We start from the raw sequence: 25,948 nt of genomic DNA on the forward strand, positions 1-25,948 counted from the left end.
AAACTCTTCTATCAGTAGCCAACTTATGGTTTCAGCTGGCAAACAAGCATAGGTCCAACATCCATTGGACATCCATTGAACATCCATTATCATATATGTTAATGAGTAAGACAAAAGTGAAACAATGAAGATATATGTAAGTATGAGTGTATTGACTTCACTCAATCATCAATGATATGGGTGACTCCTTTGCTAAATTGGATAATATCTTCTGAATACTGAAAGAATATTTCCTCAATTCTTTGTGTTATTCACATTTTAACAGCTGTTATGGACTGAATGTTTGTATTCTCCCAAAATTCATATATTGAAATCCTAACTCCCAATGTAATGGTATTAGGAGGTGGGGCTTTGGGTGCAGAGTCTTCATGAATGGAATTAGCACCCTTATAAGAAGAAACAGGAGAAAGATGATCAAGCTCTCTCTACCACGTGGAGATGGAATGAGAAGGTGACCATCTACAAACCAAGAAGAGGACCCTCACCAAGAACCACATTTGCTGCATCTTGATCTTGGACTTCCCAGCCTCTAGAACTATGAGAAATAAATGCTTGTGTTTAAGCATTTATACCAGTCTATGGTAACATGCTATAGGAGCCCAAGCTAAGATAATGGCTATAGACACTACCTACTTTTAAGTTTAATCTGCATTATTAGAATTTTCTCTATCCCTTTTTTAAGTCTAGAAACAATTGACAAAACAATATATCAAGTACTGATTTGTAGCGTTTGCTGATTTCTATGGTGTAATACTACCATCGTGACTGAGTCCAAGCTTCCAATATGAAGTCCCTGAATACAGAGTTGGGAAGAAGTGTTCTACTTCCCACTATTTTGTAGCAGAACACTATTTGGTAGCATTTTGACTACACAGACACAATAGATGTAAATAACCTGAAGAGCATAGCCTATAGTAAAATGCAGTAAAATAAGTAGGAGATAATGAATTTTGAGTATTTATTACCATTGTTTTTAATAATATTATCTAATTGTATATGTTTATGTAATTTAATTTTTAATAGTAGCTGTGTTTTACAACCAGCCCTCAAAATTCCCGATTGCAATTGGCTCTTGTGAGTATGTAAGGGGTAGCACACTACTGGGGAATGAAAAAATTTCCAATTCTACAGCATGTCCATAGATTTCAGCTATTAGTTGCATTGTTGCTATCATAACTAAGGCTGGCATCATCCTGAGTCCATTTTCTAAGGCTGTGATAGAAAACCAAGGTGACTGCAGTTTATCTAGGTTTTTACATGGGGATATTAGAATCTAGCTTCAACTACAATAGATACATGATTCTGATTTCTTAAAGTAGTAGCAAAAGTTCTATAATTTTTTATTTTAGAATTTTATTTTAAGAACATTTCTAACTGTATAAACTTTCAAGTTAAGAAAAAGTGCCTCTAGAAAACCAAAAATTTCCCATCTGATACTTTATAATAATGTACCTTGGAGGCACATGAAACTCATTACTATAGAATCTCTCAAAGCCAAATCTTGCCTCTGGATATTTAAAAGGAGTTAGGTAACACGAATGCCAATAACATCTTTTAAAAGGCCTAAATCATATTCCATGCTGTAGGGTGTAAGCTGATCAGCTGAAGAGTCAGAAAGAAAAAGAACTGCCTGCCCTTCCAACTTGCTTTCTGCCCAGCATCTATGGCATTTCACATGTGAGAAGGTGAGTGACAAATGCAATTTCAACTTTCCTCTGAAGTACGAAGATCTACTGATAGGATAAAAGATTGAATGACCGAGCAATATCAACTCATTAGTTGTATTCCATGTCCAAATGCTTTCCTCTAAAGCACAAGATTCTGGCCTCCAAGACCCATCCGTTCCTAATTTCTCCTCTGCCTATACTTCCGTGAAAATGAAGCTCACCCTCACACCACACTGGTAGAAGGCACCCTGGCTCTACAATATTCATTCCTCTTCTCATTGCAAATACAGCAACATTTGAAAACAATGCACTTTCTTGCTTCTTTATACTACCACCAACTTCGTGATAAAAAAAGTAAGTCTCCAAATCATAAAATTTCATTTTATGTGAGAAAGAGGATAATAAAGATATTAAAAAACAGACTTGTACTTTAAATGCCATAATTTTTAAAATGTGAGTTGTTTTTAAAATTATTATTTGTGACATCAGTTTTAGCAAACTGTTTATCACATAACATTTCCAGCCATTAAACTCTTCAAAATGCTATTTAAAAAATAAATAAAACAAGAGATACACAAAAATCAAAACATTTCCAGTCAGCCTCAATATTCCAGGTAATGGTAGAACCATCACATTGTCACAGGAATGTTCTAGATTAGATTCTTCCTTTCGTGAATGTTTTTTTATAAAGAACATTTTCATTTTAATTATTTATTTATAACCTGTTGTGCTTCAAAAAAAACTTATAGCAGCAATTAAATCAATATAAAAGTCACTCAATAAAGTTGAACTTTTCATTTGGTTCTGCTTAATGACCAAACACTCATTAAAAAAGCGACATGGGATGGTTCCAAAATATAGCAAAGTTTGCTAACAGTAAGCTCTCTGCCAGCCCACCATTAATTTTAATATTAAGTCAGAAAACCCGATTTCCAGAAATGGAGTGGCTGAGTTAGAATTCAGTTTATACACTTCACTTAGTCCACCTTTCGCGTGACAACATGTTTTATGTTATTCTGAAAGTGCAGCTGAGAACAATGAATTAGAAGCTCCCTTATCTACTCATTTCTCTTAATACTAAAATGACTGGGGGTGGGATGGGAGAGACCTAGTTTTACCAGCCCAATGCTTAGCAACTCTTTCCCCACACCTTCATTTTCTATACCTCATGGAAATTAACTTCTTCCTTATACTGCACCAGATCATGAAATTTATTCAAAACGAAGACAATGATACAGAGGATAGACACTTTGCAAGAAACTCTGGTAAATGCAAGAGAGTATAAATAAAACACAGTGCCTTTCCTATTGCTATATAATGGGATTAATATCCTACCTTGAATAATGATTCTCACATCTAACTATCAGTATCATATAACAAAAGAGTAGATTGGTCTTTTAAGCAGTAAAAGTAATATGGAAGCTTACTTTTATGAATGATCATTTACAGGCTGGACACCAACTCATGTACCAAGCAAACACTTCATGATGCGAGATGTCAGAGTATCGTATCTTAGTCTATCCTCCTCATTCTGACAAACCACCATGTCAAAAGCACATTCCTTGATGTACTCAATAATCTGCAAGTTTGCTGATTCACTGGAAACATTCAGTTGTTTTATCATAGCGCTATTACCAAACCCTCTCAGTCAATCAGAATAGATGTGTGTGGAACAAGCAAGGCATCTTGGCATCTGCAGCCTACAGTAACTGCTGACATCTTTCCAACAGGACTGCAAACCTGCCCAATTGGATAAAAAGTGTCATTATGAAATGGCTGTGGCATATGAACTTGAGAAAAGAAGAAATAAGAAGAGGGATTTAAAAAAAATAAAATAAAGGTGACAAGAGGTGGAATAAAGGTGAGTGAGGCAGGTAAGAGAGAGCAGCTGCCAGGTGGCCCCTGCATTACCATTATCAGGGTTGGTAAACATCCTACTTGCACTGGAGACTGTCTTCCCAATGTCAGCCAGGGATCGAAGGTTGGATTTCTTGGTTTGATGCCGGTGCTTCCGGAGCAAAGTATAGGTCACCTTATCCTTAAGGTCAGGTTTCAATAGGCCTGTCTCAATCTGATGGTCAACAATCATCTCTGATACAAAAACAAAGCAAAACAAAAGCAAAAAACGAAACTCAGTCACAAGACCACAAAGTTCATGTTTTACTGTAATTTTATGGATGTCATCCTCAAATTTAATATCAATATATTTATCTTCAAAATTTCTAACTTTCCACTGTCTGTGAAGGTAAAGATACAGGGTACAGTGCTATTGGCATTAAAGAGAGAGTTATAAATATTCTGGTATTAATTACATGTTTAGAGAGGAAGAACTGTCTTGTAAATATTTTTCAATCCCAGTTAGTAGTGAATTCACATTAATCACATTCTTCTCTTAGTAACACAATAAGTAATTATATTTTCCAACTGTTTTGTTTAAAAGTAAGATTAGAAAATTTCAGGTACTCTATCATAGCAACTGTGCCAGAAATATAAATGATATGAAAAAATCTTGAAGAGAATATGCAAAATTTAACATCACATTACTGATTTTTAAATCTGTTTTCCCAAATTCTTCTGTAATGTTATATTTTCTTTATAATAGGACAAAGTAAAGAAAAATAATACCATATCAGGTTATTTGAACACTAATTAATCCAATGAAAGAAAGATTAAAGTATAAAATTATGCCTCAGTCTTTTCTAAGAAGGGAGGTTTATTCTTCTTGTTTGGATCCAACTAAAGCCTTTCCAATATATTCTATTAGTCATTTTAAAGTATAACCTGCTCAGAATTTTCTAGAAATTTTAATATATTAGTCTTACTAAAAAAGAAAAATCACTAAAATTTCTATTAGCTCTAAGTCACTTTCTTACACTATTTACAAAAATAAACTCAAAATAGGTTAAAGATGTAAATGAAAGACCTGAAACCATAAAACTCATGGAAAAAACATAGGCAGTACACTCTTTGACATCAGTCTTAGCAGTATTTTTTTAGCTCTGTCTCCTCAGGCAAAGGCAACAAAAGCAAAAATAAACAAATGGAACTACATCAAACTAAAAAGCTTTTGCACACCAAAGGAAACAATCAACAAAACAAAAAGACAACCTATTGAATGGGAAAAGATATTTGAAAATGATACATCCAATAAGGGGTTAACATCTAAAATACATAAAGAACTCACACATCTCAATATCAAAAAAACAAACACTCCAATTTTTAAGTGGGCAGAGGATCTGAATAGACATTTTCCAAAGAAGACATACTGATGGCCAACAGACACACGAAAAGATGTTCAACATTACTAATCATTGGGAAAATGCAAATCAAAACCACAATGAGATACCACTTCACACCTGTCAGAATGGCTGTTATCAAAAAGACAACAAATATCAAGTGCTGGTGAGGATGTGGAGAAAAGGGAAACCTCCTACATTGTGGGGAATGTCAATTGGTACAGCCACTGTGGAAAACAGTACCAGAGTTTCCTGAAAAGATTAAAAATAGAACCACCACACAATCCAGCAATTCCATTTCTCGGTGTTTAGCCAAAGAAAACAAAAACACTAATTTGAAAAGATAATATGCACCCCTATATTCATTGCAGCATTATTTACAATAGCCAAGATATGGAAGCAACCTAAGTTCCTACTGATAGATGAATGGATAAAGAAGATGTGATATATACGTGTGTGTGTGTGTGTGTGTGTGTGTGTGTGTGTGTGCGTGTGTAAAATGGAGTATTACTCAGCCATAAAAAAGAATAAAATCTTGCCTTTTGTAACAACATGGATGGATCTAGGGGGTATTACACTAAGTGAAATAAGTCAGAGAGAGAAAGACAAATACCAAATGATTTCACTTATATGTGGAATCTACAAAACAAAATGAAGAAACAAACAAAACTGAAACAAACCCAAAGATACAGAGAACAAACTAGTGGTTGCCAGAGGGGAGGAGGTGAGGGGGGTGGGTGAAATGGGTGAAGGGGATTCAGGGGTATAAACTTCCAGTTATAAAACAAATAAGTCATGGGATGTAATGCACAGCATAGGGAATATCATCAATAATATTGTAATAACTTTGTATGGTGACATAATTACTAGACATCATGGTGATCAATTCATAATGTATAATAATGCCAATTCACTATGTTGTACACCTGAAACCAATATAAGATTGTATATGTCAACTATACTTCAATAAAAAATAATAAAATAAAATAGTCTTAGAAAAATCTTTCCCAAAAAATTTCTCTGAGCTCTTTTTTTCAGAATGGTTCTAAGTAGAAAGGATGATTGTGCTTTACAGAAATTGCTCCATGGGCGGGTGTGCTGAAGGATATGTTTTACTCTAACAGAAAACAAGGAGTCCTCTTTCTCACAAATCAGCATGTCAGCAGTATGACATAAAAGTCTCCTCTAATGTCACATCACAGGTTGACATATCCACTGTCCAGAATGGAGCACAGGACAAAATATCACAGAATCTGTGCAAGATGCAATGGCACGGGACTTCCCTCGTGGCGCAGTGGTTAAGAATCCGCCTGTCAATGCAGGGGACACGGGTTCCAGCCCTGGTCCAGGAAGATCCCACGTACCGCGGAGCAACTAAGCCCGTGTGCCACAACTACTGAGCCCGTGTGCTGCAACTAGAGAAAGCCCGGTTGCAGCAATGAAGACCCAACGCAGCCAAAACTAACTAACTAACTAAATAATAATAATAATAAAAAAGATTCAATGGCAGGACAACACCTCACTGTCTGCAGATAGAGCTTTGTCCCTGGCAGAGAGCTAGAACAATAGCTCCCAGGCCCACCCGTTCAGGCGCGTGGCTGCATCAACACACGTCAATATTTTCCTCTTGCACAAACTCCTCCACATACAAAAGTGGAGAAGAGAACAAAAGCTCTTCTTTTGCAGAAGAAGTCTGAAAGAAAATTGCTGGATACTGATAGGATAACAGCACCTCCCAAACATTCCCATCTCTTCGCAAAGTGAAGTTACAGATGTTCAAGGGGCTTTGCTTGGGCATGACTGCACCTCTCATTAGTCCATCTTTTTAACAAGCAGTCATGGAACTGGTCTCACAGCCAGAAGCTGACAATTCACACAGTGTACAATCAACTACCTGGGAGCCAAGTAGAGGCTGAATCCAGGATTTTCCATCACATGCCTTACACAGATGCTATAAATGTCACATAACACTGGACCACTTGGTAGAGAGCCTGGGCAAAGCAGGAAGAGTTTCTCCCATAGGAATGTTTTGGTTTGAGAATGGCCTTTAGCTCTGAGTATTTTTAACTACACAAACCTTACTCAGTAAAACTCTCAGAACGGATCCTGTAATTATACTTAACCCTCTGTTCTACGGTAAAATAATTAAGTGCTACTGAATACAACCCATCTATTTTCCCTTTAAATCTTAATCAAAGTGGAAAGTCCATTTTACAGAAGAACCATAAAAATAAATAGCCCTGGCATATCTGCAGCAAGTGTTATCAAACTCCTACTCTAATTCCAGGGTTGTGGATTAAAGTGTTTCTTATCTACCCTTCCTGGCATGGCCTCCCTCTATTCTTGACCTCTCCTGTAATCTCAAACCAGTGCATATATATGCACAGCCAGCCCTCTGTTACTAATGTCTGGAAATGACCAATTAGAACAGGTTACAACATCTGTGTGGCTTATGCCCTTCATTAGGTTTCCATAAAAATGGCCCACAGGGATCTCTTTAAGCATAAACTACAAAACCTTTCAAAGAAAGTGGAGGCAGTAACATTTCATAGCTACACTAAAATTAAGCCTTCAGTGTTCAAAATCCCACAGACGTTACCAATTGGGAGAGAAAGTGCCAGCTCAAGATAATCGCAGAGCTGAAAGGAAGCTCAGGAAGCATCAGGTTCAAACTCTTGTTATACAGATGAGAAAAGAGCGCGAGAGGGGAGATGCTCACAGATACAGCCTAATTAAAGGCGACCCCCCCCCCCCCAATTAAACCAGGTTTTCTGATTCACAGTTTAGATCTTTTTCCGTATCACATGATATTTTTCTTTCTTTAAGAAGGAAACTCTAGACCAAAAAAAAAAAAAAAACTTGAAGAGAAGATGGTCATGCAAACCCCCAAAAAAGGTCAAAGGTAACATTCTTTTTTTTTTTTAACATTTTATTGGAGTGTAATTGCTTTACAATGTTGTGTTAGTTTCTGCTTTATAACAAAGTGAATCAGCTATACATATACATATATACCCATTATCTCCTCCCTCTTATGTCTCCCTCCCACCCTCCCTATCCCACCCCTCTAGGTGGTCACAGAGCACCGAGCTGATCTCCCTCTGCTATGCGGCTGCCTCCCACTTGCTATCTATTTTACGTTTGGTAGTGTATATAAGTCCATTCTTAAAAGAAACACAAAAGGCCCAAGAAATATTCAACTTCAAGACTAACAGACAATTTAAACAAATGTATACAAATTTCACCAATTTTATGTTAATCTACCAAAGTGGCAAAATTTAAAAGACCAGTCTCCAGTGACTTGAATGTCGTATGCAATAGACAAGGCCATATACTGATGATGACAGTAACAAACAAGACAACCTTTCTTGAAGGCCACTTGGCCAATGCAAAACAAAGCCCTTTAAAATGTTCAAACCCTTTGAATATTTCACCATAAGAAACCTATCATCAGGAAATAAGCAATTTCACAAAAGTATAACAAAAATGTTCATTTCTTTTCTTTACGATAAAAACTTGAAGGCAACTTAAATGCCCAACTATAGATTATTAACTATTTTGCAGCCGTTAAAATGATGTTTATACTTATATTTAATAACATGGAAATATTCATATTATGTTTTTAAGTTAGAAAGGGCAGATTAGAGGGTTATAGTATGATCCCAGTTTGTAAAATAAATTTCATGTGTGTAAACAGAGATGTACCGAAAAACTGCTGGGAGGATAGCTCTGAAAGATGAGATTAGTGGTATTTTGACTTTTGCATGTTATATTTTTCTGCATTACTAGAAATGAACATGTTTTAGTTTTGTGATAAAAAAATAAATATATTACCATTTTGAAAATATAAAAGGTGTTAAAAGCAAGAAACAACCTGACTAATATATCTGCCAACATGCACAGCCCAGGAATGCCTTTAAATATAAAAATGAGAGCTCCAAAAATAGAGCTACATTTTCCTAATCCATTTCCCATCATAATAAAATACCTGAAATGGCTTATAATTGTTTTTTAACTAAGGAGGGGAGAGAAATTCTCATGTACTTGGCTTCATATGTGAATGATACTTTAAATGTAAAATTGTAAGATGACAGCAATAATAAAGTTATTAAAATCACCTATAAAAATGATGTTTTATCCTTTAAATAACACAAATTTTCTATTAGGGTTCAGAAGGGGATCTTCATGAAGAAAACTAGGAGAGGTCCTGAGGAGAATCAGAATGAGGCTGAATTTTTACACAAGTGTGAGAAGTGACACCCGCTTAGGCAGTGGCCACTGCTCATGGGCCCCCAGGTGGTAGTGGCTTTGCACCTGCAAAGGGAGGGTGCCCCTCGGAGGCCACTGAGAAGGGGCAGCAAGTGGACTGCAAAAAAGGAAAGAAATCGTGCTATTGTTTGTTGGATATAATCACACTCATCCTGATTTCTTTTTCTTCTTGTTTGTCGAAATAAAAGTAGGGTGAAGGGGAAATGCATCTGAAGACTTAGCTGCATGTAATTCTCAAGTCTGAATAACACCACCATTCAGGAAACAACAAATCCACTGCATCCTCTGCTAGCAAAAGATTTTTTAATAATCAAGTAATGACAGTAACTCAAGTTACCATGCCATTTTATCACTTGAAATCAGGGCAGTTTTTTTTCTTTCATGTTTTTAAAGCTGCTGTAAGGATTTGACTCTTTCAGAGGATTTTTAAGTATTTCTTTTCAGCCACTTACACTCTCTCAAACATGCTCTTCTCCCCACTCCTTCAAATCTAGTCCATTTTTTTAAAAAAATTTCTTTGTTTTTCTTGTGATGTGTGTTATTTGCCTCTGAATTGTTTCTCTGTGTTATCAGCTCCAGAATGACAGCACTGGCTCTCTGCCTGCTTGCCTCAGGGATGGTAGAGCAAACATAGTACTGAGTGATGACACGTCAAAGTGACCTAGTGGTGTCCAATTTTAAAATTTAATGACATTATTAAAGCAAACGTGTGGAGGTTAGAGAAAAAAAGCCACAGCGGATAATAAAAAGTAACGGAAAATTAAACTGAGAATGTAAAATGCTTGATGAACCTTTCTTAAATGTAGTAAATACCAGAACCTCTCTCTTTGGCCATTGGCTAATGAGGCTCCAGTGTAATATGGGACTCTGTCTTCTACTACATGGAAAAGGTCAGTTAGTTACTGAAGACCAGAAACGCCTTAAGATGGCTCTTTCTGGTGCTGAAGACCTCGAAGACAGTTTTACAGAAAAGCCCAAGTATATAATTCAACTTTAACGTTCATCACCCTTCTTGACCAGCCAGCTCCAGGCACAGCAAAGAAGCTGTGAGGTTTTTTTCTAGCTCCATCTACTACACCTTTCAGAATTTTTCTCCTGCTCATGAAGTCCCTGAGCATCTCTTGACCTGACTCAGTCTACACTCAGCCCCTGCTAGGTGACATGTAGAAAGATCTGGATAAACTCATTCATACTGGGATAGTCATCGAAGTAAGTACAATTACACCTGAGATCCTCATTCAATTCTAACAACACCCTGAGAGGTCTACCTTCATCCACTTTTTACGGATGAGAAACAGAGACTGCGAATAAGTTAAGCAACGTGCCTTGTCTATGGTCACACATGCTAGTAGGGGTAGACTTTAATTAACCCCCACACAGTTTAAATCCACCATTATTTCTACAACACCACTCTGCAGCTCATGGAATGAATATATGACCTCTGCCAAAGAGTATGTATATTTTAATAGAAAACAAACCCTGGGTTCAGTGAAATGAATCTCCAAACAGTGGAAGTTCAGAAAGTAACCATGGTCTACGGTAGGACTTTTTTTTTCAATACAGGAAACTTCCCGATGACCCTTAAACCACAACACACAGATTGCTATCCATTGCCCAGTCACAAGTTTAATTCCCATTTTGCTTTGCACTTAGGCACTTCTGACTTCTAACTTCAGACATCTTTGTTCTAGATTAGTTCTTAAAGCCTGAAAATTGCAAATCTCACTCAGAAACTGGACTGATTTTTGCTAACCATGATACTTTTTTGGATAACAATCTCTCTTGCAGCTTTAACAAATGAAGAAAAGTCAGTGAGACAAATAGCCTGGAAAACCATTCGTTCCCTTTGCTTCTCTCTGTCTTTGTAGATGGGCTTCATCTTCCCTGCGTACAATAATCCAACAGCTCTCTTCATATATCAGGTGTCGTTTTTCAGTCTCACCTGCCTTGTCAAATACAAAAAATTCTACATAAAGCAGTATTTCCAACATTATCTTCTCACTACCTATGTGGACATGGATTTGTAACTTATCCCATTTACAAAGTGGTAGATTTGCAAACCTAATTTCAGGGCCTAGAATAGTGTCTGGCTCATTGTAGAAGGCCATGTACCACTGCTGAATAAATGCATAAACTAATTCATTCTGTCCACCCAGCATCTTCACATTAGTCTTTCTCCCCTCTCCACTTGTACCTTAAGCACTTCAGATGCAAGGGAAGTGCGGAGCTGCTTTGTAAATCTAACTAACAAGCTCTCTGAAGAAGAAACAGATATGTATAGGTCAGCAAGATATATGCCTGATTTGAGAACTGATCTTCTCTTCCAATACAAATACTATAGCCTTCCCATTGTCCATAAAGGCACAGATGCCATAGACAAGCCCTCTGCCTACAGATAGATATTCAAAGAAATTTTGAGATTACACAGGAATTTTACACTGGTCATCAGGGCCACGATCCACATCCTCTCCTCACAATCCCAAAGTAGACACACTGCAGGCCCCTTAAGAAAGTGCAGTCATCCCTACAGGTCCAGTGGTCACCGAGTTATGGAATTTTCCTAGGAATAATAAGCAGAGCCCCTGCACCTCTCCTTAAGGAAAACATGATCTTTAGCACACCAACCTGAAGGATAATAAGGCAGCTTAGGCCAGTCTCTTGCTAGAAAATGAAAACAATGACCTCTCTTTGGAATGTAGCGACGTGTGCTCAAGGTGTTCAACATGGTGAGTTGACATTCACTACACGACACTAATTACAAAGATGCCAAAGCTGCTCTGCACCATGAGGTTCAGTGACTTGTCGTGGGTTATACAAATGATCCTCGGCACCAACATGACTTGACTCAGTCATTAATCCATAACGTTCTGCTGGCTCCTTGTCCCACCCAATTTGCTCTACCTACAGCTAAAGGAGCTTGACTTTCACCTACAAAATCAGCCCAACTGAGGGACTAGACCTAGACCAGTTTCCTTCTTAGAGAATACTCAAACTGTATGTTACAGATGACAAAACTGAGGCCCAGAGAAGCTCAGCGCCATGTCTAAGGTCAAGGAGTTCTAGAAATCTAGTGTCCAGACTTCCAGTGCAGTATGACCAAGGATGAAGGGGGAGGGTTCTATTTAAAATATTAATCTTATGCTAATAAGTGGAGGAATGCAAATCTGTACATATAAACATGGTAATTTTTAATACAACATAAAAGTGAAAAGCATAAGACAGAGGACTGAGAACCAAAACTGGATGGAAATACACCAAAAGGTTAACAATGGTTATGTCCAGATGGAAGTAAGATGGATGAGTTTTAATTTTTTTCTCAATATTTGTCTGTATTTTCCAAATTTTTTGCAATAACCCTTACTAGTTTTATAACATAAAAAAGAGAGAGAATAAATGTTATAGAATATTCAGCTCCGCTTACACTAGAAGTCTTCTACATTGAAAGAGACTCATGGAGAGGTAGGTAGAGCAGAAAAAAATGATAGGAGCTTAAGACAACATACTTACCCACCAACTGTGGGAGAGAAGAAGCCTCCTTGTCCAGCATGATGGATCCTTTCTCCATACATGTCCTCAGCTCAAATAAGCTATGAAGGGACAAAGTGGCCACGTGGGGCTTGCTCCATCTCTCCCCACCCTGTTCCACTTTTTCTTCAAACTTAATCCACCTAGAAACATGAGATTAGTGAAGAACCATTAAAAGTGTTCTCTCATCACCTCTGGAAATAGCAACACCAACCCCCCCCAGATCCACCCCCACCAGCACTTCCAAAATGTCTCCTTTTGTGGAGTCTTAAAAGCTTATTCTATCATTAACTGCATTACCTTTATAAATACACCAAACAGACTCACTAGACCGCTCCTTCCCCTGATGTTAGAGAGAAAGAAAACAAACCAAAAGGAGCCAACGCCTCCTTGGTTTTATATCTGTCTATATGTGACCATGAAATCCTTAAGAATGACTATTGAACCAAATTTATCAAATAATGTAGGAAAAATATGCATTTCAAATTCTCCATGTGGGTAGAGCCTACAGGGTGTAAAAACTGTGAGAATTCTGTTGTGACTTCACAAGGCACGTTTACGTAAGGTAAAATATCAGTATGAACCAATACTGATCTTAAATATTTGAAAATATGGTGTGTGAAGTGGTCAGACAAATAAATTCCCCTTTCATGCTTAAAAAGTGCCAGCATGTGTTGCTGTATCTTACTTTAATACATCTCTCTCAGCTGACACATGTTCCCCTCTCATTGAGATGCTAATAGCTTTACCCCTCATGTTTGGCTCCACATGTGTTTAAAAATACACAAGCTCAGTGAACAATGCGTCTACTCTGCTAATAACAGATCTCTTATTAACCTTAGTAATGGAACAAAAAACCCTCTTTTATAGTTTCTTCTTTCTAAGATTTGTAGACATTTTGATAACTTAGCAATTTATAGGAATGAAAAATGTTTAATGGAAATAAGAGCGAAACACATTTGACACTCTATATCCCGCATATTACACATACTGACTCTTCCTACACTGGTAAAGGAAAACAGGAAAGCATCATCATTTTGCTATTCATCATGACCCAAAGAAAAATGCTGCTTTCTATCACTTCAAACCTCTGAAAGATATTGAACAAGATAAAGAGGGGGTTAAAAATTGTTTTCCTACATTCTTCACGCAAAGGTTTAATGATTGAAAAATGTTTTCCCAGAAAAAGCTAAACACTCACCCAACTCATTAAAGATGAGAACAAAGGGCAGAGATCAGAGGAAGCTCTACATAAGGTATTATTTATAGACCGCTCACCACCCCCAGAGGAAGAAAAGAACACATTAGTAGAACCATGAGTGAAAAGAGATCAACAGATCAGCCACAATGTCAAAGAAAATTCAGAGTTTTAATCAAGCCCAACACTCATGTGATTCATAAGTATATGAGCCATATCCCAAAATTCCCTCTTCCCTCTCCCGGCCAGGAAACATCCACGCTTCAATGACAACCTTAGCCCCAGCTCCACCCTCCACTCTAAGACCCTCCTCCTTTCCCCTGTATCCCAAAAAATGTAGGGAGTAGAGATTTTTACATGTTTTCCTCACATTAAAAAGCCAACACCAAAGAAGTTCTAAAACTTCAGAACTGGACCTTGTTTATTCTACAAAAGTGGTTGTGAAACATTCTGAGAGAAAGACCTTTAATATTCTTGTGTGTGTGTGTGTGTCTGTGTGTGTGTGTGTGTGTAATTAGTAGTTCTTCACCTTGGTTGTTATTAGAACCACAGAAATAGAAGGAAGTGAGAGAAAAATGACAACTTTATATTACATTCTTATAGAATTCTATGGATTTGCCAAAACAATAAGAGGTAATTGGGTTATTTGAGAGTAATCACTTTATGGAATACATTACATTGGCTAACTTTAGGCATATTATCTTTTCAGGCTTACTCACAGAACCTCTAACCATGTTGACTGGGAGCTAGTATATGAATCATATTTACATCTGATGTTACAGTTTTTTGCTCAAGATGAGACTCTAGAAGATTCCATAGTATATGAAACCTAGTCAGGGTTACATATAATTATGTTATCGATAAAGAGTATAGTGACCTTGTTTTTATTCCTGAGAGTATTCTTATTAGCTGAGGGATAGAATCTTTAGTCACAGAATTTAAGGCCAAGATGAATGACAAGGGCCAGCTAGAAACTCAGTAAATGGGAGTGTTCTATACATACAGCCTTCACTTCCCTCTTATCTTTCCTAAATGATAACCAGTTGCCCTTCTATCAGTCACCATTAATCTGTATGGCCAAATCCATTTTGTAAAAGAAAACTAAGCCTCACTTACATACGGTATGTGACAGTAGCTCTTTTCTGCTATCATCTTCAACTGTCCAAACAATATAAGTTTAATAAAATGTTCTTTAAGAAAAGAAAAAAAGAGGAACAAAACCATTGCATTCTTCTGTGACCAATCTCCTCTCCACAGTTTATCTTAAATATGACTTTGAACAAGTTTTAAAAGTACATTTAGAGATAATAAATCCCAACTAGCTTGGATTTAGGGAATAGTATTACTCACCCTCCTGGATTATACCAGACAAGATTAGGTCAAGCTTTAACCATAATGGAATGGGAATGTAGTCTCAAAACTAGCCAGTTCCTTAGAATCTACATTCCTAAGAGACAAGTATTGTCTCATAGTTCAGTTTAAGCATCTATTTCACTTTGAGTTCAGTAAATATTATATGTTGAGATGATGTTATATCATAGTATAGCTAATTGCACAAGGTAACTCTGGGATAATGACTATTAAATTCCTTTAAAATACATTGCTCTAATTGCTCAAGGAACTGACTGTACTTCCAATATACACTTTTACGCAGAAAGTAATGATTTGCCCATTTAAACAGATTGTTTGCAGGTAGTTTCATTCCAGAAACTACACATGCTATGTCTATCCTCCTCACATATCAAGGACAAATTTGGAAAAAACTGAAAACGACTCAGTTCAAATCAGAACCCATTAAAGAAAAGGCTAAGGCAAAGGTACCAAAGTTCAGGCTATTGGAGTGTCAATGAATTTGTAAAGGTGCTTTAGAACCATGTAATTACATTTTTTAAAAAAAAGACATTTTTACTGTAAAATGTACTAAAAGCTACTATCTACCCTTCATAATAACTATGAATAACCATGTATTTGCAATAAGTTTCCTACTTTTCCTTTTGTCTTAGTACTTGACATGTTATAGGAAAATTAATTTCAGAAGCTGGTTTTTTAAATGCTGGCAATTACAAAACTGTTGTAACCTTGAAGGAAGAGTTTATTAGGTGAAGTTTATTTATTCCAAGGTCTTTGAAGAATAATGATAAAGTACATTGCAGTTTAACCCACTTTGAGTGACTGCCAACCAAACAGCATTTCACTCATTTGTTGAAGAAACAGAAAGCCCACTGGGAAACACTGAATTTTGCAACTTTCCAATCATATGATTAAATATACTTAAGAAAAGAAAAGACCTCTAACTTTAAAACATGCCAGTTTTACAGTGGAAAATAGACATGACCTTTGCCTTGGAATATAATCCAACTACGTAAAGCTATTTTAAAGCAATAATAAATTTCTTGCTAACTAATCAGTGCCTCATCGCACATAAACGAAGCCAACGCTAGTGTGTATCTGGGATAAATGACGTTTTTTAGGAGAGTTCTTAAATTTCTAGATCAACTGTGAAAGTTATTGCAAAACAGTGTAGTAACCACATATAATTACATAGATGATTAAATTCCTTATTCTTCAGACTTTTTCTTACAGAAAAAGTAAACTTGGTCTAAAATGGAATTTTCCAGAGCCATCCAGTAGAGGAGAGATAGAGGGGTCAGGGTAGATTGGGAACAGAGAGGGCCCTATGCAAAGCCCCAGGGTAAGTGCATGTGGCTGTGTTTGATGGCCAGGCCCTGAAGTCATGTTCTCCAGAGGGAGGCAGGGTCACTCGTGCTGTCCCACTAGAACTGAAACATCAGTACCCTTTTCCTTTGTTGGCTTGTTGGGTTTATTGAAACTTGTGATGTCTTTCCTTTTTACCCAGGTTTGGCCATAAAATTTGAATCGCAGGGAAGAGGGGAAGTGATCTTTAACATATATTCTTATAACAGTGATAAATTCCAACATGGCCCATCTGAATATTTGCTGAGGGAAAACTGAAAGCCAATAACCATGTTTGCAGACATCACTGACTCAAAGAAATACAGCGTTTGGAGTGGTAGTGATAGCCCTTCTTCCTGGCTTTGGGCCATCACCAAAGCTGGACCATGACTTATTCTTCTACCAGTCTTCTTCATGAACCCATTAGCTAACGCCTAGCCACCTAGAAATTGTTAATGAGAAGCATAGGCTCATTCACTAACACCAAATATTCCATTATAACTACTGCTACACCACTGAATGTCAGTATTCTAATGACCTAACACTGAGGATACTTCTTTGAAAAAGAATATTCTCTGCATTCCACTGATAATATACATTTCTCAGGTCTGATCATTCTACCCTTGGGAGAGTCAGTGAAAATTCAAAGTTCTGACTTTCAGGAAAGGGAACAGCAGGGAAAAGATGTGAAAAAAGAGGGTGGTAGAGTTGGCTTCAAACTTCATGTAAATAAAGATTTCCCTTGTTTATAGTTTTACATGACTACTGTGCTTTGTGAGACTTAAATGGGGATATTTTTCCTACCACTGAAACCATTTTCCTTATTTTTTAAGACACACAGCTAACCTGAACTTCCTGAAGTAAGACTAAAACTGCAGTAATGCTGAGACTCAATGTATGATATTCTTGGTCAAAATCAAATCATTAGTCAACTGAAAAAAGTATAGAACATTAAAAGGGAGAGTACTAAAGAGGGTACTATTGTGTTCTATGGGGTGCAGGCTCACAGTAGAAACTACATCGAGCTGGAGAAGTCTGGCGAGCTAGTTCTCTATGGAATAAAAGAGTCCATTTAATTGGAGTTTTCACAAAAAGCAAGTAATTCTCCATTTTATGTTAGCCAAAAGAATATTCATGCTGCATTTTCATATGTAAAATGAGTTCCTTCTAAGCACTAAACTTTTATTAGTCTGGTAGGTTTGAGAGCTTTTCATGGGGAAAAAAAAGCCCTATCAGGTCTGGAAACTGGACATCATAAATGGCAGTCAGAAATTACTGCAAAAAACATTCAGAAGCAGAGTTACGTTGCAGGAAGTAAAAATCACTGACAATTTGAATCATTTCTGAAGGCACAACCACCTCCAAACTTTCCAACAGAACTTAGGTAGAGCAGTAAACTAAGAATCAAGGTTCTATTTCTCTATCCTTTCATTCTATAAGCACGTATTTCTCGATTGTGGACTGTGTGCCGGGTAGTTGTAGACACTAGGAATATAGTGGTGAACAAAACAACCAAAAATTCCTCCCCTCATGGAGCTTTAATTTTATTGGGAAGAGACAATAGCAAGATACGTTAATATGCTAACTGCTGATAAGTGCTAAAGACAAATAGAATGGAGGATGAGGGATAAGAAGGTTTGGGGAAAGTTTCTATTTTAGACAGAGCAGTCACTGAGAAGGTCGTATTTGAAAAAAGACCTGAAGGAGGTGAGGAAGTGAGCCAGGGAGATGACTGTGGAGTACAGCAGGGAGAGCATTTCAAGTGCAAACCGCATTTGAACAGCAAGTACAAAGGCTCTGACACAGGAGTATGACCAGGCCAGTGAGGCTTGAGCAGAGCGAACCAGGGGGAGAGAAGTAAGAGATGAGGAGATGAGGTCAGAGATCATAGTGTATAGTTCATGAGGGAGGCAAGGGCAGGTTCAGGGAGATGGACTAATTAGGAAGCATTTGCAGTAATCTAGATGAGAAAGGATGGAGGCTTGGACCAGGGTTGTGGCAGCACTGAATGTGAGATATGGTGAGATTCTGAATATCTGAATAATGTTGAGGGTAAACTAAATAGGATGTGCCAGTGGATCAAGTAAGGGGTGTAGAGAAAGACAGGAGGCAAGGAAGACTCCAATCTTTCTGGATTGAGCAACTAAAAAAATGGAGTTGTTCATTGCGGTGGGGAACTCTGTAGGAGGAGATCTGAGGTGGGTAGATGAGAAGCTCAGTTTCTGACATGTTATTTTGAGATGCCTACTACCCAACCAAATATTTGTTTTTCAATCAAACAAAGCAAGAAGTCTGGGCTAGAGAACTAAGCACAGATGGCGTCAGCATATTGATGAATTAGTTGGAAACATCAAACAAAGGTCCTCTCTTGGGCTTTATCAATGGTGTGCTGGGTAACTTGGGTCTGTCATTGAGCTGTTCATCAGTCAGAAAGAGATGGATTATCACTGAACTCCAGCTTTGATCACGTAATATTTCTAAGAAAGTATTATATTTAGAACAGTAGATTCTAAGGCAATCAGTTCTCAACTAATCACACTCAGCAAATGTTACTGAGCACCTATTACGTACCAAGCGCTGCAAAGCACTGGGAATATAGTAATGAAAGACAGACATGGTGGACTCTCCCTCTAGACAAATTAGTGTAATGAGGGAGACAAAATGAAAACAATACTATCACATATATGATTAATTAATTAATAGTAATTGTGGCAAATCCTATATAGGAGAAGTTATAGAAGGTAGACTATTTGTGAGTATGTTTCTTCCTGGAAAACTTCCCCCGATACATGGTGTAGTCCCACCGTACTTCCTCTCCCGCTGTACATATAGCCTCTCAGGGACCAATGACATCACCAAAATGACACACATGTTCCTAAGGAAATAGTCAGTCTTTAAAGATGGTAAAGTATTCATGACCATCTTAACCTTTAAGAATCTTAAATGAAAATACTATGTCCATCTCATTCAATGTTGAACTACCTATACAATGAGCTGTGATCTCTTCACATTTCTGGGACCAGGGGTCACATAAAATAAAGTGTAGTCTGCATTTGGCTGAAAGAGAAAACAGAATGCTACACCTGAATTCTACTCTATATAGGTACTCACACAGAATTTTAAGATGAAAGTAAGAATCAAAGGAACTCTTCTAGTCGCAGCTGACTACACAATTATACGCACAGGGATGGAACTTTAGAGCTATAAAATACGCATGATGTTAGAGAGGATGCAACCCAGTATGACTCTCATCTGATAGTATAGAAAACACAAGCTCAGGAAGACTACATGACTATATAACTTGCCCAAAGTTAAACAGCTAGCTAGCAGCAAAGCCAAGACTAAACCAAAATCTCCCCAACACTTAACTCATGCTGCACCAGTATAATTCTCACTCTGTTTTTTTCTATTAGAAAGAAGGAAAAGAAAGAATGAAATGGAGATACTGGTACAAGTTTTCACTTTGAGAGCCTTCTTTTGGAGAATGTTTTATGAACTAAAAGTATACTTTATGAAGGACTTTTAATATCCAGGTTATTGGTGCTGAGAGGGGAATAAGAGACAATTACTATATCATGGAAAGTGGCCCCAAAAGAATAAAGAATGAAGAGCTTCAAGAGGCAGCCTTAGAGATGGAGGAGCAGAAATGAGTTATTGCCCACTTCTGTATTCCCAGTACCTAAAACAGTGTCTGGTGTAGTGTGCATTCAGAACATATTTGTTGAATTTAACTGATCTGAATTAAATTACAGACTATAAAAGGCATATGTTAACATTATTTTGTTTGTGAAAGTCAAATACATTGAATCCCCATATAATGATGACAATGAGAGACCAATAACTGCATTATATCAATGTCTTTATGGTACACAATTTTTATATGTTATAGAAGATTTAGTGTGGCATATATAACTAAATATACATGCAGAAAGACAGAAAGAAACCTCTTATTGTGCGATTAATGAAACTTTAGATATTTGTGCAGTGCTTAACAATTTACAAAGCATTTCCATATATATACCTGTATGTATGTGTATAAATATCCATGATATAATTTGATACCTAGTAGAACATTATATTTACATATTATATATCTTATATCACATACATATATATTATATGTAATAGATATTATTATCTACTATTTATTGATGATGAAATCAAAGTTCAGAGAAACTGTTATGCAGCCGGCAGGTGACAAAAGTCTGAAATGGAACTCAGGTCTCTAACACTTCCAATTCAAGTGAACCTTCTACTTGCTTTCACTGGATGTTTAAAAGATGACAGGTTTTCACTTGGAATAATGGCAAGTTTGTGTGTAACAGTCATTGTCTTTGCAACCTCCCTCCTAACAGGGAATGGGTAATAAGTCAGACATGGTTTCACAAGATACCTTGGCATGTGGAGACTGTGAACACATATCGCTAGGCTATCATGTTTAGGTGCTGGAGTTTCTCTCTTTTAAATATTCTACTATTAAATCGCATACAAATGGAGATTTACTTCTAATTCCTTATAAAGGTTAAAATTATAACAGTGCAGATCAGTGACTTCAGCAGTGAAATAAAGGGTGTCCTGCATCCATGTCAATGTCAAAGAGTCGAAAAAGAATCCTTTTACTCCTTGACCCAGCCAACCTCAGGCTCATCGATCGTTTGGGCTAGAGAAAGGAGCGCACAGACAAGAATCCTGCCCTGCCCTCGTTTCCCCACGTCAGTCCTGCACAGTCAGCTATGTCTCACCTCGCTGTCTCCTTCCACTCCATCTCCTGACCATCCACGGCCAGCAGCTCATCCAGTTCCGTGAAGAGCTGAGGGGGCGCTGGGCTGTCATCCTCCTCGCCCAGGATGAATCGGATGCGTTCTGCGGCGGGAGAGACTGCAGAAGTGAAAATACTGTGGTTAAACATTGGCTGGACAACCCTGAGGAAAGTGTAACTCCGAGCTCTTCCTCTGTCCCCGGAGCTGTTGGGCTTCCCTTCCACATTTTCAGTGGACATCTTCCTTGCTGAGCCTTCCTTGTCCCCAACCTAAAGACAAACAGGAATCCAAGGCCTTCTCTAGTCCTTTAGTTCTGAACTGTGTCTCAGCTCTCCACCGCTCTCCAGAAGGAGAGCGCTCCAGTTCTGTGTGGCGAGTGGCAAAGAACCTTTAGCCCTCTGATGAGCTCAGGTCCAACCACATGACCTTCCCTCCTTCTCCACTGATGACCCATCCAAAAGTATAAGACGGAAACCAGCTTGAGCCAATCACTTTTTCTACAACAGTGGGAGGGGGCAACAGAGCACCCCAGTGCTGGGTTTCCCCCAGGCCCCCGCCTCCCAGCCTCCCTCCCTCCGTCCAATGCCCAAAGCAGCCCAGGCCCTCGCAGTCTCCTCACCGCCCATAACTGCCTAACTGCAAAGTTGATGAAGGAATATTTAACAAGATGGAGCCTCTTCTTTACATAATGGCAGTGCCCAAAAATGTTTAGTCACACTTCAGTGCACTTGAAAAACAAGCCCAAGTAAAATATTGTACACATGAGGGGAAAAAAAATTTCCAACACACTCAAGCACATAATTGAATGTCCTACTAGCTCCTTTTGACCCCATCTCCTAAAAATCATGTAATGAAAAATTAACTAGAATTTCCCCCAGGTTGTGGGCTATTTTCTCTTTCTTTAGAAAAAATGGAAAGCATTTGGAAACTGATGGTTATATTACAAAACTAAGGCCCACAGATACTCCTTATAATCCCTGGGTAAAACCAAGAATATACATGTGACTACAGTCCGAGTACACAGATTTATTCATATGCAGAACTTGGTAGCAATATATGTACTCAACCTAAAAAAACAAAAAACTTCCTACCATCTGAAAACCACTATAATCAGGACAGAATAAAATTCCATAGATCAAAATATATTTACTACAAATAAACCCATGAAAAATATTCAACCTACCTAGTAATCAAAACTAACTATTAAAATAAAATATATGTTTTACCTATAAAAATGGCAAAAACTTTATAAAGAATGATCATCTCAATGTTGACAAGGGTTTAGAACACATGTACCAGCACCTTCCAATTTATGTCGCTGGTAGGAGCCTAAACGGGAACATCTCTCTGAAGGGAAATTTGAAAAGGTATGGAAATGTTTTTAAAGTGTATCTATCCTGTGAGTCAGCAATTCTACCACTAGCAAGATGTTCATTCTAAATAAATAACAGTTGTTATCACAAAGTCTTAACTACAGAGGTGACCACTACAGCATAGTTCATAATTGAGAAAAACAGAAAAAGCTTAAATGTCCAAAAAGGAGGATTGGTTAAATAAACTATATTACAACCATTCAATCAAATACCACGTAGTCATAAAACATGAAGATGAGATTATTGTTTTTTGGCACATATATCATATAATATTAATTGAAAAAATAAAATTACAAAATCATATGCATAAAGCAATCCCATTTTGGTAAAGAAAAAATTACACATATATGCATAAAATAGTCTGGAAATGAGAGAGCCCTCATTTTTCATGGTTCTAATGAGTGTGAATTTCAGCTACCACAGTTTGGTTAAAGAACACTAGTCGCCCAACAACACAGCTCAAATTTCACCTGGATGGTAAATTAACTGTGAGTAATTGCATAAAATAAAATTACTGTATTTTATGTACTGTATTTTACGTATATGTACATAACGTATATGCATCATGATCGTGACCAATCATAGTGCTCCTTTCGAAGTCTGCCAGTGATTGGTCACTACACACTTGTTCTCCAGTTCATGCACAGACAGCAAAGTGTGTAGCTGTGCTGCCTTCTTGTCTTCCAATGATAAATTCATATGACATGAATAATCAAAAGAGGGAGCTAGCCAACAAAGATGAAAGTACAGCACAGAAACAAAAAGTACTAACACTGGAAGTGAAATCTATGTCAAATACGAATGGAGTTACAGAAGACCTAGCTGATCATGGGAATGTAGATAACGCTGCCGTTCCCCATTTGAGAGACTCTAGGTGTACAGTCAGAAGAACTTAGTGAAGGCGAACTCATTAACATAAATAGTAAGGCAAGTGGTTGAAACAAAATGCTAAAGATGTCCCAGAGGAAGTGATGCTGGCAAAAAAACTTCATGTTAAAGGAACCCTCAGAGACATTCCCTAACACGGAAAGCGCAAAGGATAAAATGTTGGAAGCTGATCCAGACTTAGAGAGGAGAATGACAATTCCTCTGGGCATAGAAAAGATGCTCACTCCATTTCATAAATTGTACTGTAGGAAAAAGGGAAACTACTTCCGATAAGATTTTACAAAGAAATCAACCACTTTAATCTCAATGTTTCTAATGTTTTAAATTAGCAAATACTAAATAAATACTAGCTTTACTATTTTTTTCACTTCCCTATACCCTTATAGCCAACAGTAAGAGAGATTTCAATGATTTGGCAAATTTTTTTAAAGGTCAAAGAACAATAATAACTTTTCCCATTGATCATTAGGATTGTTTTGTATAATTTCAGCTTGCATAGTCATTTTTATGGTCCTGCACTACAGTGTAAAGCAAGGACTGCCTGTGTACCTACCTTTTAAATGTTATGCAGTTTGTTTCTAGGACCTCTATTTTCTTCCTTTCACTTTCCTATCGATTCTAAAATGTGCACAACTCATTCATGTATTCATTCAGCAATATTTATTGAGTACTGTCTATGTTCTAAATAGGCTCTGCTTCAGGCTTTGAAGATAAAGCAAAGAACCTGACAAAAAGGTCCCTATTCTTACTGCGTTTACATGCTAGGAGGGAAAACAAACATTAACTAATTAATTAATTAGTTAAGTGAATAAATAAATTAGTACATAAACCAATAAACAAGAAAAATATCTGCAAACTGTTTTGTGCTCGCAGAACATTAAAATAAGGTAACCGAATACATATTAATATAAGATACAATATGTTTTACTTTTGTAATTAGAAAAAAACAGCTTTGAAATTTCTTAAATCTCTGGGAGAAAAAAATCTAAAGTTCCAGGACTTTTGTGTAAAAACATTTGCAATGTCTTTCCAATCAAGAAATGGGATGTGTAACTATTTTAGAGGATCAGAGAGGGCATGAAAGAAATGATATGGGGGTAAGAAATGATTGGCAGGATTTAGAATCTGGACACTACTCCTAACAAGTAGAGTGTTCACACTACTAGAAATGTAGTTATTCAGCAGAGTGGTTCTGCAACTGACAGTCACAAATTTAACTGACTTTTCATCAACATTCAACATCAAAGATCCCTGAGATAGAATTAGCTTTTAGAAGGGAAAAGTCTACGTTTAGAGAATCAACTTTTTGTCCCTTTCTAAAAGATATGATGTGGGTTTGTCCCCATCTCTAACAGAGAAGAATAAATGTCTCTCCTGCTTAAAGAACAGATTCTCCCGCACAGACAACCACACACATCTTTGCTGAGCTCTAATCCACAGAGCATTACTCTGTGGTCTGGTGCTCTCAGGTTAGGGAAACACAACTCACTGCTTATCACACAGCAATTCAACTGTGACTTCTGTAAAGTGGAATGGAAGAAGGATGTAACGTTGTTACCTCCAGGTCTTCCTCTCCAGGTACCATATCTAAGCACCTTTCATAAGTTGTCTTATTTATTAAATACAGCCTCTGATCAACCAATATAACAATCCCGTTGGGATAAAATTCCAAAATTGTGTATCAAAAATGAGCTTGCTACTCTAGTTTCTTTCCTCAGCTGCTCCCCTAATCAGAAGGAAGCTTCCCCAGGAATCAGAAGTAAGAGGTCACAGCAATTGTACTGTCAGTATCAACATGTGGGAGGGGCATCCTCTATGGCCAGCAAATACCCTCCCCAATTTCTAACACCATTCTTAACACAAAGATATGCAGAGTGAGAGTCTGCCCAATGAAGTATGTCAGGAATTTTGTTTTTTCCCCATAACTTTTGATCAGATCAAGAAATGAGCTAAATACAAGACACAGGATTGCACTGAGACTCTGGAGCCAAACTGCCTGGGTTTGAATCCAAACTCTGCTGCTTATTTGCTGTGTGATCTGAGAAAAGCTAGTTAACCTCTCTGTGTCTCAAGTTCCCCACCTGAAAAATGGGATGATGATGATCACCATGTAGCTAAAATACAAGGTTTAAATTCATTTAAAAATTGTTGACCTTTACTAGCAAAACCTGCCTAGCTTCTAAAAAAGAAAGCTCTCACAGATATTAGCCTTGACAACCCTTACATGTTGAAAATATATAAGGTAAGAGAGAAAATAGCCAATAGTTCTGCATGTTTTACTTCAGTGAATTAAGTGGCTTCAGTAATGAGAACACAAAGGTGTGTGTTTTAGGAAACAGCC

At 37.4% G+C, this 25,948-nt stretch overlaps 1 protein-coding gene across 5 annotated transcripts in view; it reads right to left on the minus strand.

The window, feature by feature from the left end:
• SLC4A4 (solute carrier family 4 member 4) overlaps positions 1-25,948 on the minus strand; it is a 399,214-nt gene that overhangs the window by 183,548 nt on the left and 189,718 nt on the right. For 4 of the 5 annotated variants that reach the window (XM_059922878.1, XM_059922879.1, XM_059922880.1 and 1 more), the window contains exons 4-6: positions 21,329-21,464; positions 12,677-12,837; positions 3,579-3,758 (exon numbers count right to left, since the gene is read on the minus strand). In XM_059922878.1, coding sequence (XP_059778861.1) covers positions 3,579-3,758; positions 12,677-12,837; positions 21,329-21,464 — 477 coding nt within the window. The remainder of the gene's footprint in view (positions 1-3,578; positions 3,759-12,676; positions 12,838-21,328; positions 21,465-25,948) is intronic. The other variant, XM_059922877.1, reaches the window with a different exon arrangement.

The sequence above is a fragment of the Balaenoptera ricei genome, chromosome 5 (genome assembly GCF_028023285.1).
Source record: "Balaenoptera ricei isolate mBalRic1 chromosome 5, mBalRic1.hap2, whole genome shotgun sequence".
Lineage (NCBI taxonomy): Eukaryota > Metazoa > Chordata > Mammalia > Artiodactyla > Balaenopteridae > Balaenoptera > Balaenoptera ricei.